The sequence below is a fragment of the Rhinoderma darwinii genome, chromosome 7 (assembly GCF_050947455.1).
Source record: "Rhinoderma darwinii isolate aRhiDar2 chromosome 7, aRhiDar2.hap1, whole genome shotgun sequence".
NCBI lineage: Eukaryota > Metazoa > Chordata > Amphibia > Anura > Rhinodermatidae > Rhinoderma > Rhinoderma darwinii.
In genome coordinates this window covers 111,308,986-111,324,003 of record NC_134693.1, presented here as the reverse complement: position 1 = coordinate 111,324,003, position 15,018 = coordinate 111,308,986, and the positions used below count along the sequence as shown (strand labels likewise).

General features: G+C 40.1%; 1 protein-coding gene across 2 annotated transcripts in view; it reads left to right on the top strand.

Moving 5' to 3' along the window:
* The window catches only part of SYN2 (synapsin II), a 356,436-nt gene extending 351,734 nt beyond the window's left edge, over positions 1-4,702 (top strand). For both annotated transcript variants that reach the window (XM_075833843.1, XM_075833844.1), the window contains exon 13: positions 1,628-4,702. In XM_075833843.1, the coding sequence (XP_075689958.1) occupies positions 1,628-1,763 (136 nt within the window). In that variant the 3' untranslated portion in view covers positions 1,764-4,702. The remainder of the gene's footprint in view (positions 1-1,627) is intronic.
* Positions 4,703-15,018: the final 10,316 nt, after the last annotated feature.

Sequence of the window (15,018 nt, the reverse complement as noted above, 5' to 3'; positions counted from 1 at the left end):
ACTACGGTATTTCTTCTGTCAAAAAAACAAACCTGACGAAACGGAGCCTAAGCGTATGTTCACACGGCTTATTTTCAGCCCCTGAAAAACGGCTAAAAATACGGAGGCTGAACGCCTCCAAACATCTGGCCATTGATTTCAATGAGAAAAATGGCGTTATGTTCCCACAGCGCGTAAAAAAACACCCCATAAAAAGGAAGTGCATGTCACTTCTTGAGCCGTTTTTGGAGCCGTTTTTCATTGTCTCAATAGAAAAACAGCTCAAAAAACGCCTGTAAAAAACGCTTAATGCATAAAAAACGGCTGAAATTTTCCCTTGATAACAGCTCCGTATTGTACAGCCGTTTTTTCTTTGCCGTGTGAAGATACCCTCACTGAGCACAACTGATGCAAAAATAAAACCCATTGAAATCAATGGGTTTTTCGATGGAAACATTACCTTCCGTTCTTGTGGTCCTCTGACGGATGCGATAGAACGGAAGCCGCAACACAGATTTGAATTCAGCCTTACATACAGTGACTAATTATCATTGTCATACAGGATGATAACCCAATAACAGGGCCATAAGTTGTCCAAATAAAATTTCCATACAGATGTCTAAATAACAATCCTATACAGTGCTGCCACCACATACACTGCAAAAATAATACATTGTGCAGTGACACAAAGCACAAGTAAATATCACCATACAGTGCTCAAACAATACTAATATACAGTGATCACAGCTCCATTACGCACAATGAAGGAGGTTTATTAAAATTAGTGCAAAGGAAATGTTGAATAGTTGCCCATGGCAACCAATCAGGTTCATGCTTTCATTTTTCATAAGGCCTCTGCAAAATTAGAGGTGGAATCTGATTGGTTGCTATGGGTCCTTTGCACCAGTTTATCTCCTCCAATGGATCTCATGTATGAATACTAGTGCAGACAAGGACTATAGTTGTTGCCAATAGCAACCAATGTGATCACTGCTTTCATTTTTAGACCTGTTATGAAATATTAATAGTTGAGATCTCATTGGTTGCTAAGGACATCTCCAGTTCTTGTCTGTGCTAGTTTTCATGCATTAATCTATAACTGGGTCTTTGCATATAGCCAGGGATAGACCGCCATGTCTCTTTATTGTGGAAAAATATATGTTTGCCAGTGGGATACATTGCTATCATGGCTGTTGTGTTTTCAGGTGGATACAAAGCAAAATGGTTCAGCGTTCGTAAAAATAGCATGCAGTTTTGCCTCGTTTTTTCCCGCGCAGCTAAAAATCGCGCTGCAAAAACACATGCATTTTTTACCACGATTTGCCGTGGTTTCCCTGCTAACTGCAAAACCGCCGCAAATTGCTGCTAAAAACACGTGTTTCTGCATTGTGGTTTTCAGCCGTGCGGGGAAAAAATGCAGCAAAACCGCATTGTGCGAATACACTCTAATTTCAATAGTAATCAACTCCATCACAATCACATGCTGTGTCTGAGATCTGTCTACAACAAAATGGCTGCCTTGTTTGCAGGTACATTTTTAATCAGCTTATGCTTGTTCATGCGTCTGCAGTAGCATATTTGCAACCGGAACCGGATTTCTCCATATTTATTTTACCTATAGTAAATATATTCCCTTTTTTTTAATTAGCAAGTCCCAGTCTCTGACCAACGCCTTCAACTTCACCCAGTCATCGTTCTTCCGCTCATCAAATAACGGCGATGAAGCTAAAGCAGACACTATCCGGAATCTAAGGAAGTCCTTCGCCAGTCTGTTCTCTGACTAAGTGTCATCTAATCACCCATTTCGATAGTAAAGGGTAATCCTGCACCTAAGCTACGGGGAATATAAAACAACAGAATATTTAAGAGATCCACTCTGTACAAGTTTATTAGCCATATCAATAGCCATAATACTTGTAGCAAAATTGTTGCTGATGTCTAACTTTAGTAATAGCAATATTGCTGTGTAAAAATTCAGGTAACAGGACTGAGCCATAACTGCCAGCCCTATCAGCGATGATTATTTGTCTATATAGTTGTTATTATTGAGGTGTTTTCATGATTTTTGTGATTGTATCTATACATCCTGCTGCTCGTCATTCTATTCCTATTTTCTCCTGAACTCTCACAGCTTCAGTTATCTGAGTATATTGTTCCAATAAATTATTTAGTTCATGTTACCCTAAATCCAAACACTAAGGGCTTGTCCAGTGTATTTTTTTGACAGAAAATATGCATCAGAATACAATTGCAGCAAAGTGGGTGAGACTTAACAAATCTCATCCACACGCTGCGTAAAAATTCCAACCAGAAATTAACCTGCGATGCGTATTTTTCTTACCGCAGCACGTCAATTCCTTCTGCGGAAAGTGGTCTGAATTGCTGCGTTTTTCAGAGGAGATGTCACCATCTCCCATCATTGAGAAAGACCCAGCAAAATATGCACCATTTTCTGCAGTAAAAAACGCAGGAAATGGTGTGTTTTTTCCACAGTGGAAATCCTGCTACTTTCAACGGAATTGCTTCAGAAATTTTCTGCAGCAATTCCGTTACGTGTGGACAAGCCCTAATGGTGTGAATAAACATCATCTGTGCATGGACTTTATGTCTCCTTGTTATTAATTCATAAAAAGTCTAATGGACATGTTTTCTACTCCCATCGTCCACTAGTGGCTCAGTTCTCACTAGCATCAGAGATAACAGTTTTCATATTTATTTATTTTTAGCCCAAAAACAGGACCAGATCTCATGAGGGGGAACAAGAGAAATAGTTTCAAACTTCTTGGCATTGTTTTTCCTGGCAGCCTTTTTTGGGGATTTTTTCCAATTTGCGGTTTAATAAAACAGATTATTTAGTGACTACTGAACCTAAGGACCACATCCACACAAGCGTATTAGTGCTTCGTACAACCTCTGAGTGGTAAAGAGCCATGATATGGCATCTATAAATTTCTATGGGGCCCTTCTGTACCTCCATGCCTTCAATTTGTTATGAGTCCGACAGCAAAAAAAATTGTCCGATGCTCCATTGGACACTGTATTTTGGAGGTAATCTTTATACAACTCCACCATACGGAACACCATAAAGTGGCACATGGAGTGCCTACGGCTCCGGAGTATCAAGCCACAGGGACTGGCTATTCCTCCATGAAGCCTCCGTGCACATGGCACCCGGTTACCAAATAGAAATCTATGGGCCCATACTGTAAGTCCTTAATTCTCCGATCTTACATGAAGCCAAACAGAAGTTGTCTTCTCATGGATTCGAAGGTCCAGATACAATTTAAATAACATTAAAACTATGGTTTTATTATTGACATACTTTGACAATTATTCAACATATTATTATAGGTAGTTTCTATTTCAATGCTCTTTCCATTAAAAAAAAGAAAAGAAAACCTTAAGGCCTTATGCACACGACCGTGCATTTGCAGCTGTATACTAGCCGCGATTGCGGAGCAGCAATTGTGAATAGTATAAAACACATGTTAACCTATGGGCCAATGCACACAACCGTGGTTTCCACGATCCGTGTATTGCCCGGAGCCCGGACCACAAAAAAATAGGACATGTCATTATATGGGCTGCATTTTCAGTCCGGGCTCTTTGAAATCAATGTGTGCACAGTCTGCGATTTGCGGACCGCCCATGGATGACACTCCGCGGCCCGTCAGTGCTATAATCACGGACCGTGCACAAAGCTATGGCCAATTGAATGAGGCATAAAAAGGAGGTTTGGATTGCCAACCTTTAGTATGCATGTGGGCGTTCCTACCTATGTAAGAGTGCCTCCCTGTGTACTAATTCAAGTCGACGTACAGATTGTGACATTTAGAGCTACATATACAAGAGTGACATGTAAGAAGAGAATACAGTAGCATATTTATGTTCCTTTTTACAGTAGGAAGGAACAGCTCTGGAAAACAAACTGCAGCTCTAACTAACGAACTACTGCAAAAGCTAAGATGAGAGGAAAATTTGTAAACACGTGAAGAGTTTTTAATTATTAGGACAGAGACAGGGGTTTAAGTCTATTCAGTCAATTTGAAAGGGGTTTTCCCTACTAAGACATTTATGGCATGGCCGCAGCTATATCGAGTAGGGGGTCACCAGACAACTGCCTTGCCTGCTGCGGTAGCCGCAAGCTGCCGATTCCAGACGGGGACTAGTGGAGAGGGGGCAGTTACAGAAACAGCCAAGCAGCGATTGCACGGCTGTTACCGTAACTACCATGGAACAGTATGAAAAGAGCCGTACGTATGCACGGCCCTCTCTCCACTAGTCCCCGCTTGGACTCTGTGGCCGATGCACCAAGCCAGACGGTGGTCAGATGACGAAATAAGTGCGGATCACAGACATTTATGGCATACCCTGTGGAATGTCTGGGAATATTCCTTTAAGAAATATCTTGATAGCAGCTGTACATTTTTTGTTGTATAATATAATAATCCTCTTGTAGAATAAGAGCTGTGGTATAAATGAAATAAAACTATGATAAACTGCTTTATAGTTCTGTGTAAATATGATTTTGTTTAATAACTGCTATTTCCTTCCTTGTCATTTTTTGCTTCCACCCTTCTAGTCTTCATACAGCTAAATGTAAAGTGCTATCACCAATGTAGCAGCTCTTGTTGTAGTCTATATTAAACAACAGTTAATTTTGACAGGTACAATGATGTGTATATGATATATACCATACAAATAAAGAGAATTACCTAAACCAGTCACTGACTTTTATAGTTTGTTTTTATAATACGGTATGTTTGCTCCTAGTTCACTTTTTTGTAACGTCCCATCAGGATACCCATATCATTAGGGTATCCATATGCCATATTTAAAAGAAGTAGAGAAAACCTATGTATATGTATCATCAGTGGCGGAATAAGTAGACTATAGGCCCTGGGCTGTTCCCCAAACTTGGGCCCCCCTTCCCCACTGCCGCTCTGCCGTGTCTATAGTGAACGCCACCTTTTTGTGCGAGCATTGACAAATGGGTGTTACGATTCCCCTTGTCAAAGGGCTGTGTCCCTACATACTGACAGTCTCCAACCATCGCTGCCGCCAGTATCACACTGTGTAGGGACACTTCCTCCTGACAATGGGAATGGTAACACACATTTGTCTATCAGTGCTGGGTACACAAAGATATGTAGAATACAAGGATTTCCTACAACAGACATGTCAGGAGAGGGGACAAATACCCTATAGATCCAGTGACTCACAGGTGATGTCTTCTCTGATGGGAGTCGTTTTCTTTTCTTCTCCATCTGACGTAGACCGTTATGACGACTTCTCGTGATGAGACATCTTTGCCTATCACTTCTGCAGCCATTTCCAGCCTCTATAGAAAAACACAAATTTAGACACCAAGGCCCAGGACCATACATTAAAGGGGTTGTCCGGGCACAGACCGTTTTTTTATACTGATGACCTATCGATGTGCCCGGACAACCCCTTTTACTCAAACTAATAAATTTGGACCCCAGACTAGATCATAGAATACATACAGACCCAGACCTTGTAAACTATTGCAGTCCCCAGACCAGACCCCCCTAAACAAATACAGACCCCAGAACAAGCACCCTAAATAAATACAGATCCTAGACAGGACCCCTAAATACAGGTACCAGACCACCTAAACTAATACAGACCCCTAAATAAAGACCCCTAAACTAATACAGACCCTAGACCAAGCCCCCTAAATACAGACCCCATAAACTAATACAGACCCCAGACCCCTAAATACAGACCCCCTAAATAAAGACCCCAGACCTCAAACTAATACAGACCCCCTAAATACAGACCCCAGAGCTCACCCCCTACAATAATACAGACCCCAGACCAGACCCCCTAATCTAATACAGACCCCAGACAAGACCCCTAAATACAAACCCCTAAATAAAGACCCCTAAACTAATACAGACCCTAGAACAGGCCCCCTAAATACAGACTCCATAAACTAATACAGACCCCTAAATAAAGACCCCTAAATAAAGACCCCAGACCTCAAAATAATACAGACCCCCTTAATACAAACAACAAACCTCAACCCCTACAATAATAATGACGCCAGACCTGACTCCCTTAAGTAATACAGACCCCAGACCAGATCCCCTAATCCAATACAGACCCCAGGCCAGACCCCTAAATAAAGACCCCTAAACTAATACAGACCCTAGAACAGTCAAACTAATACAGACCCCTAAATATACAGACCCTAAACCCCTTGATTGATACAGAACTCAGACACCCTAAATACAGACCCCAGACCACTTAAACGAATACAGACACCAAACTTCCTAAATACAGACCAGACCCCCTAAATACAGTCCCCAAACCAGACCCCCTAAATACAGTCCCCACACCAGACCCCCTAAATACAGACCCCTTAAACAAATCCATCCCCTTATACTTACATAGCAGCTCACCTCAGTCTTTTCTGTGGAGTCTTGCTGCTGCTCATGGACCTGCAATCATGTGATCAGGAGGTCTCTAAACAGTAGCAAGAACTTCAGAGATGAGGTCATGTGACCTTATGTCTAAAGGTCCTTTTGCACGACATATACAATGCCGTTTCGTCACGGTTTTTGCTGCGATTCGCGGCAAAAATGCGACAAAACTACATTGTACCTAGACGCCCTATGATGATCCGCCGTTGTGTATCATAGATTTGACAAATACAGTAACTATTTCTTCATAATATACCCATGGCCAGATTACGGTTGGTGAAGGCTACTGGGCAAAAGAAATTGGTGAAGAAAACAATAGCAGTGCCATATAATGTGTGGATAAATTACACAGGACATAAACATTCAATAATTTTCATCAGAACCCATTAATGTCTACAGAATCTGATGGCAGTCTAATTGATATAAATGTCTGACCATTTGTACAACCAGGAGATAAGCTGTGCCAGTGGTGTCTGACAGCTTCTTATCCACTCGCCAAATAGCAGTAAACATGCACGTTCAACCTCCTTCTAGTGTCTTGCATGTCTTTCTGCTGGGAATGTTTAGGAAGGGTTAGTGGGAACTGGGTGGCGCAACCCCCTGGGTAATTGCCCCTTTTGCCCTTCCTAAAATGCAGCCCTGATTATACTATTGTATCTCTCTATTGAATTCAGTTGGAGTTATGGCTACGGAGATATTTCTAAATGGTCTGTATTCTTAAAATAAATGACTCAGAGACTCAGCGTGGGTATAAAGTGGGGGTAGGCCACAGCTTTTATTATAACATGGAGAAAAACCTTGTCCGTAGCTAACTCCGGATGATATTGTTCTTCTTTGAAAAAATACCGTCACCTCGTGTGCCCCGCCACCGCTGGCGCTGTCTTTGTTGATACGGCAGGTGACTGTTCTCCCATAATCCCTAACCTGAATGGACAAGGTCCTTCCACACCGCCAGCTGTGACTAGGAATGAAGAAAAGAGGGATGAATAACACACAGAGATACTTGTAACCAGAAGCAATGGCACTCTTGCCAACATGTCGAACATAGACCAACAAAATGCAACATAAAATGATGCAATGCAAAAACAGTGTAATATAAAAAGTGCAATATAACAGTAGGGCGGGCGGGAGGGTTCCTTTCCAGCGCTGGAGGGGAGTCAAAGAGGAAGTGACTCCCCTGGGTAGCAGATTTTATATGGGTGGGAGGGCCAACCCTTATCTAAAACCTAAACACACCCCTACCTGGGAACCCAGGCTGCTGGGTAAATCCCTTAAGGGGACATACCCGCTAGTCACAGACAGCATGGGGGCTGTGAAGAAGCAAGGTGTCTTATACCTGTACCCCTGTTTAGAGTTGAATTTATCATACAGACTTAGACATAATTACAGTGTTTCTAGTTTGTATTGTATTTGTATCTATACTGTTGTTAGGTCTATGTGTGGGCATGTTAGAGCATAAATACTGGAAAACATTGTATGATCCCTTTCTATTGTTACATGTTCATATATTATAAGCAGAAGATCTACGATGAGCTGAGCTACTGAATTACTCACAGATCATTAGTAATCTACAGTCTACTTCTACTTTTCCTTATCCCTTTCATTAGAGGCTTGGCTAAAGCTATGCACACTGACATTTGGTTTTTTGGAAAGAGATTGTTCCTTTGCTTGATATTTCTAGGCTTCTATAAGGGTATGTTCACACGGCTTATTTACGGACGTAATTCGGGCGTTTTACGCCTCGATTTACGCCCGAAAATGCGGCTCGATAGCGTCGGCAAACATCTGCCCATTGAAAGTATGGGTTTTACGTTGGACTGTTCCCACGAGGCGTAAATTTACGCGTCGCTGTCAAAAGACGGCGCGTAAATAGATGCCCGCGTCAAAGAAGTGCCTGTCACTTCTTCAGATGTAATTGGAGCCGTTTTCCATTGACTCGATGGAAAAGCAGCTCCAATTACGTCCGTAATGGACGCAGCGAAAAAGCGCCTCAACATGCCATGACGGCTGAAATTACGGAGCTGTTTTCTCCTGAAAACAGCCCCGTAATTTCAGCCATTACGGACGCTGCCGTGTGAACATACCCTAAACCTGAATTTACCTATGTTTGATGTACATACACGTCCTTCATGTTCCCTAATGTTCCTGAAGGAGTTCCCGTAAATATACGGGAAGGTGTCCGTGGGCCATAGAAATGAATGGATCAATATTTTTATCTGCAATTATGGATCCGTAAAAAATTACGGTCATGTGCATGATGCCTTATCCAGTAGAAATCACTCGCCACATTATATAACTAAGGTGCATCTGTTTCACTAAGCCGTCCATTCCACATTACTTATGTTATAATCTAGGGAGGGCTGAGGAATTCTGTAAGTGCACAGTATAGTATCCTCTATAGAAACCATATAGATCACAACATATATACAAAGTGTAGGTTCCATTGCACAAGTCCTGGAAGAGATCATTGAAACATTCAGTGTTATATAATGTGTATGTAATCAGTTACAAATATGTCGAATATTCTATTATAAGAGGAAACAACGTAACAGACAATGTACAGCCACTTAAAGGAAACTGTCAGTGATAGCGTTGTTATAGTTAAATGTAAGGAAACTGGGGGATTTCTTCCAGCGAAAACAATTCATTTCCTTTTTCATCAAGTATTGACAACCTAGTTTGTGTTCGAGACAAAATTAGGTTTGAGATGGGATAAGACCTGGTCTATAGGGACCTTCGTAAGATAAAAATAGACTAACAAATGGGATTTAAGCCAACAAGAAATGAACAAAAATGGCTAAAATTGAAACCATGTGGTTAATAATTCATGGTAATTTGCAAAAGGGAAACCAGTGCTATAAATGGTCAGGGTAGAGGAATTATGGCCTGTAATACTAATTTCACAATAATACATATAATGATCCTGGCTTTCATGTAATACCCAAACTTTCTCTAGCTCTACCATTATTGTTACCATTATTGTGCTTTCTTCTTAATTTATACTACTACATCCATAATATTACTGTAATGTTCTACTGATTATACACGATTATCTTTTTCTATAACGGGCAGGTTTTTCTTGGAACATTGTAATTGGCATTTACTAAATTGTTCCTACTCTTTGTTATATAGGCTGTAATGCCTATATTTATTATATTTGTTCACTTTCTGTTTCCACTTGTCTTTTTTCCTTATTACTAAACATTTTTTCAAGAAAAAACAAATGTTTAAAAAAAAAAAAAAAAAAAGGTATATATGAAAATCCTATACAGCATGACATCACTAAATATTGTTAGATGCATTTTATAGTACTGGTATCCTCTTACATGGTAAAGAATAGTTGGGCCATCTCAGGCAGTAGTTCCCAGTTCCTTCTGCACCTCAAATACCTAGACTCCTGAAAATGCTCACAGTAATTTTACAGCAAAAGGAATAATTCATACAGTTGTGTCGCATAATGTGGATATTGCACATGATATCCTGCCACAATGATAATAAACGCAGCAAAGTCACAATACATGGATACTAAATACAGTGATGTCACAATACAGGGGTTATAAACACAGCGATGTCACAGTACAGGGAAAATACACACAGTGAAGTGACATAATAAACACAGTCATGTCACAATAAAGACATAATAAAATCTCTTCTCTGGGATAATATACACAGTGATGTCACAGCACAGGGGTTATGACCAAAGAGAAGTAACAACACAGGAATAATAGTCACAGTGATGTCACAGTACATGGATAATGAACACTCTGAAGTCATAGGAAAGGGTTATTGTACACAGTGATGTCACAGAATGGAGCTAATGCGTATTGTGATGTCACAGAACAGGGATCAAAAGGCACATAGAAAATAACCACAATATCATAATACAAGGGTAATGCACAAAGTGATGTCACAGTGCAAAGATAATAACAACTGGTATTCCCTTATGTGGCAGTGTCTGTTGGGCCCAGGTGTGACTGCAACCTCTGCACTCCTTATAGTTGCACCTTTGTGTAATGTCATTGGTTAAAAATGTTTGGGCCAGGAAATAGTTTTGTTTTTGCACTTGGTGTCAGGATATTTAAGCTACCAACATCCCTGCCACTACAACTACCCACCTAAAACAAACTCCTGCCACTGTATTTATAACTTATTTTGACAATAGAGCCAGTCTTATTCATAATGATAATATCACTTATTGTGGGTACCCCAGCATTTTAGGTTTTAAAAAGTTAAGAAGACATAGAAAAGTAATAAATAGATCCAATGTATCTTTAATCAAAGTATACAGGATAGATAGATGGACGGACGGACGGACGGACAGACAGACAGTCAGACAGACAGACAGACAGAATAAAAATTATCCTCCCTCCTAGGTATCCCCTATTATTGCATAAATGCAAATATGAAAAGAATTTCAAGTATAACTTAATAACTGGTTGTACCATATTTAGCAACAATCATTCCAAGTGGACGCTTACTATAGCTTCATTTTTATATCACTGTGGAGGATTTTTACACTAATCTTTTGTGCATGAGTTGCTTATTTTAGGTCTTGCCATATAATCTCTTATGGTTTCAAGACTGTATTAAAAATTCAAGTTGGCTTCTCTTTAAATAAAGACTTGCTTTTGCCACAGACATTCTCCTTTCCGGTATAGTACAGGATTCATGGATCCTTCAACAATGGCAAATTGTTCAGGACCTAGGGAAGCAAAGGATCCCCTTACCATCCCACTGGCACAACTATTTGGGACTATTGTTATGATGATCTTACTGTGAAATGTTGTTGACTCACCTGCACCAGAAATGTCAAATGACTTTGGGGATCATCCAGCTGTTTTTATATACTCCATCACCATTCATGTCTCCGTTAGGTTGGTTTTGGAATAACCTAGGTAAAAAGTCTAGAGCAATGATGCCAGGGCTCCAGCCAAAATCAGTTAGGATCTACTAGGAGCACTTTGTTCAACCGTAGTGAACTAAGGAGCTGTTTTCTCTCTATTATGCACCAGAGCCATTAAGTGCTGCTTCCAGCTAGAAGGAGACATAGTGAACCCTGTGGATGGCACAACTGAGACTGGCACTGTCCAAGTTCCATCAGGAAATATACACATATGTAGAGATTGTTTTGCACAAAAACAAGAGCAGATCGTGGCAGAAAAGAAAAAATGTGAAGGAAACACAGACTCAAAATATTAGTATCCATAGTGATTTATATAGCATAATATTGGGGTAACACATTGTAACAATTCAAAAGACAGTGTTTATAAGATACATTAGGTGGGAGTCCTGCCCATAAAAACGAATGTATAAGGCTGTGTAAAAAAAAGCTGTGTGTGCTTACCCATTGTATTATCCCTAGCTCAACATGAAATGCAGCCTTCTGAGGAATTGAGGGCTACATTTGGGGAAATTCAACAAGAAGATATCAACTTACCCAGTCGAGTGGCCCATTGCAGAGCCCTCTGTTGCCGACAGAAATAAGTGGTAGTCTAAGGAATATGCAGAAGCCTAAAGGTAGGCACTAAGTAAATAGTAAGTCAATGGCAAAATTGGTTGATAATTAGATTTGATAGGAGAGATGGCATTTGTATATGTAAATTGTAGTTAGACTGGCAGAGTTTGGTCAAATCAATATCGAGTTCAAAGCAGTTAGAAAACAGGCCAGGTTGTCTCCAGAAAATAAGTTGAACTGAGGTTCGTTGGACCCACCAAAGGAAAATATTTAGAGGGCCCTCCATGTACACAGAACCTATACACTTTTAATTTAATCAGAAACTGTGTTATCATTGAACATACAAGACATATCATCAATAAGGTCTTATAGATTATTTGTGAATCAACCCATAAGAAAAAAACCCTAGTGACAAGTAACTCGCTCCAAAGTTAGCTGCAAATGGAGTTGTCTTCTGCTGGACCTTTGGGGCCCATTAGGCGATGTAACGGAATTGCTGTAGTTTTACTCCCTTGACTTCAATGGGGAATTAGAAATAAATTCTTATGTGGCGGATTTTGCTGCGGATTGCCTGCGGATCCGCAGCAAAATCCATAAGTCCAGAAAAACACTACACTCACCTATCCTGGCGCTTCCATAGTAATGTGTCCATAGTCCCCCTGCTGGTACAACCGGCCTTCAGTGATGACGTGTTGTGCGGACACAGGACTGCTGCAGCCAATCACGGTCTACAGCTGGCACATGTGACAAAATGTAATCGCAGGAAGCTGGGTGTAGAGAGACCAGCCGGGGGACCAGGGACCCATTGCTACAGTGTGCCATGGGAGGTGAGTATAGTGGGGTCTTTTTAAGCTCGGCTGTTTTTTTGCAGAAAAAAATTAGCTACAAAGTCCGTTACAAAATCAGCACGGTTTGGTGCAGATTTTCTGATGGTTCTCCCTGCAGATTCTGAGTGGGATTTTCTACTGAATTTTCTGCAGCAAATCTGACCTGTGTGGACGTACTCTTATTGTGTCAAAGACTGGGCCCACCAGAGGATCCTTTGGTATTCCGGTGGGTCCACCTGACTATGTTTACAATTCACAGAAACTTAAAGAACTTTTGCTCAGTCATAAGCTATTATAATTGGAAGGTACTGTATATACAAGTGTATGAGAAGGCAACTAATACAATCACATGGGAGGACTAGACTTTAATTTCTATGCATCTTTGAAATTGCAAACACATCGGGGGGGGGGGCACAAGTGAGCTTTATTAGTATAAGAGAATGGTTACAAGTAGCTGAGAGGAGGTAATTGCCCGTGAAGTGACCATGACATACACTAAATAAGCAAATATCTCTAAAGTAGCCATCGTATCTTCACCAGTTAATAAAATGGGTATATTAGTTAATTAATAAATCCAAATAGAAAAAAAAAAATAGAAGAATACTAAAAGAGTGAAAACACACATAAGGATGTGACATGTGGCCCTGCCTATAAGACTAGGTGTATAATTTGATGGACCAGGGCCGGATTCTGCATCTCCGACATTGTGATAGAATGAATCTAAGTTTTATAGAAGAATTGGAGCTTCGTTGTTGGATAAGAAAGCCACTGAACACATTATTAATAAGAAGAATGTAAACAGCCTGTCTCTTCCACTGCTAATATGGAAAATTGTGAGGTGCTTAGTCTCTGGTAACCCGAAATGTCAACTATTTTTCAGTAATTTTTTCTTAATGTGAAAAGAGGGTGAATGATTGCTGTTTAACAGCGAGATCTGGAACATACACCGGTCTCCAATCATCAGCATGATTCAGCTGTTCTCAAAAGAACATTCTTCCTTTCTCTTTAACGTTGAGTAATGAGTAACCAAACTAGCATATCAAGGTGTTTCCAGCCACTCTCTCTTCACGTGCTACTGCTTACCAAGCCTTTAACCTGTTCAGTTCTTTGTTCTTTCCCCAAGCATGGTATGTAATGTAGCATTGCTCAATTCAATAACAGCGTTACTAAACTGCAGGGTTCCAAAAGTTATCGAAACTGTACAAAGAACTGATAAGAGAAACCTATTTTTAAAATGCCTAAATTTTTATCTTTGTCTGATGTTTTTTTTATATTGCTCAACATGTTTAAAGAAGTTTATTAAAATGGCTATTTGGATATTTAAGAGCAATTGCTCCTAAACCCTAAAATCAAGAAATTTGAATTAGGAGCCATCTGAATAGCATCATGTTCTCCATCCAGACGTGTTTAGGGGTGAAGACATCTACTTGCACTAGGGTTAACAGTTGACATTAGGCACATGTGTATGGGCCCATACAGTGCATTTATATGCATTTAAGGCTGAAAGAGGTTTTTTTCCTTCTCTCATTTTGGTTTTCTCTTGGAATTTGACAGAAATGAAATTGTACCATGTTCCACAGAGATCTTTCCTGGAAGCATTGCTTCTAGGCAAAAATAAGTCTATAAGATGGTGCCATATCAAGGTACCATACAACAGCACACAAAGTCGAACAAGCACCGTGATCATGAGGGATAATAGTGCATGAGGGATAAAAGTGAGTCTTTTTGGATACAGTAGTGAGTTATGACTGCCAAATTATTGTTTTTTTTTGTCTGCTAGAGTCAAAGAAAAAGACCATCACAGAACGGAATGCTTTAAAGTTCATCTTTTTCTTACGGGCAGTGAAGTTTTGCCAGTTGCACCAATCTTCAGCCTGCAAGGATCTAGATATCAAAAGGATGTAATAGAAAAATATAATATGAGATTGTGTCACATAATTTTGAAAAGAACATCAGAAAGCTTAGCTTAAAATTTACTTAAACTCTTTAATACGTAAGTCATTTCGGTGTTTAACTGCAGTGAAATTGTCCTAGAAATATATTTCAGTCATAAAACTTCAGAGTTCTCATGGGTCTAAACGCTAGGAAAATAAGTATTGCATACCAAGGCTCAATGCACACAAATCGTATAACGTGCGGTTTTGCCGCACATATTTGGGTGCAGCAAATCCACAGTGTAATACAGTACCAGCATAGTCAATGAGATTCCAGTAAATCTCATTTACACACTGCAGTATTTTTCGGGACGGAAATTTACCTGCGGTGCGTGAAAACATGCCAAAAACGCATGAAAACATAAAAACCATTA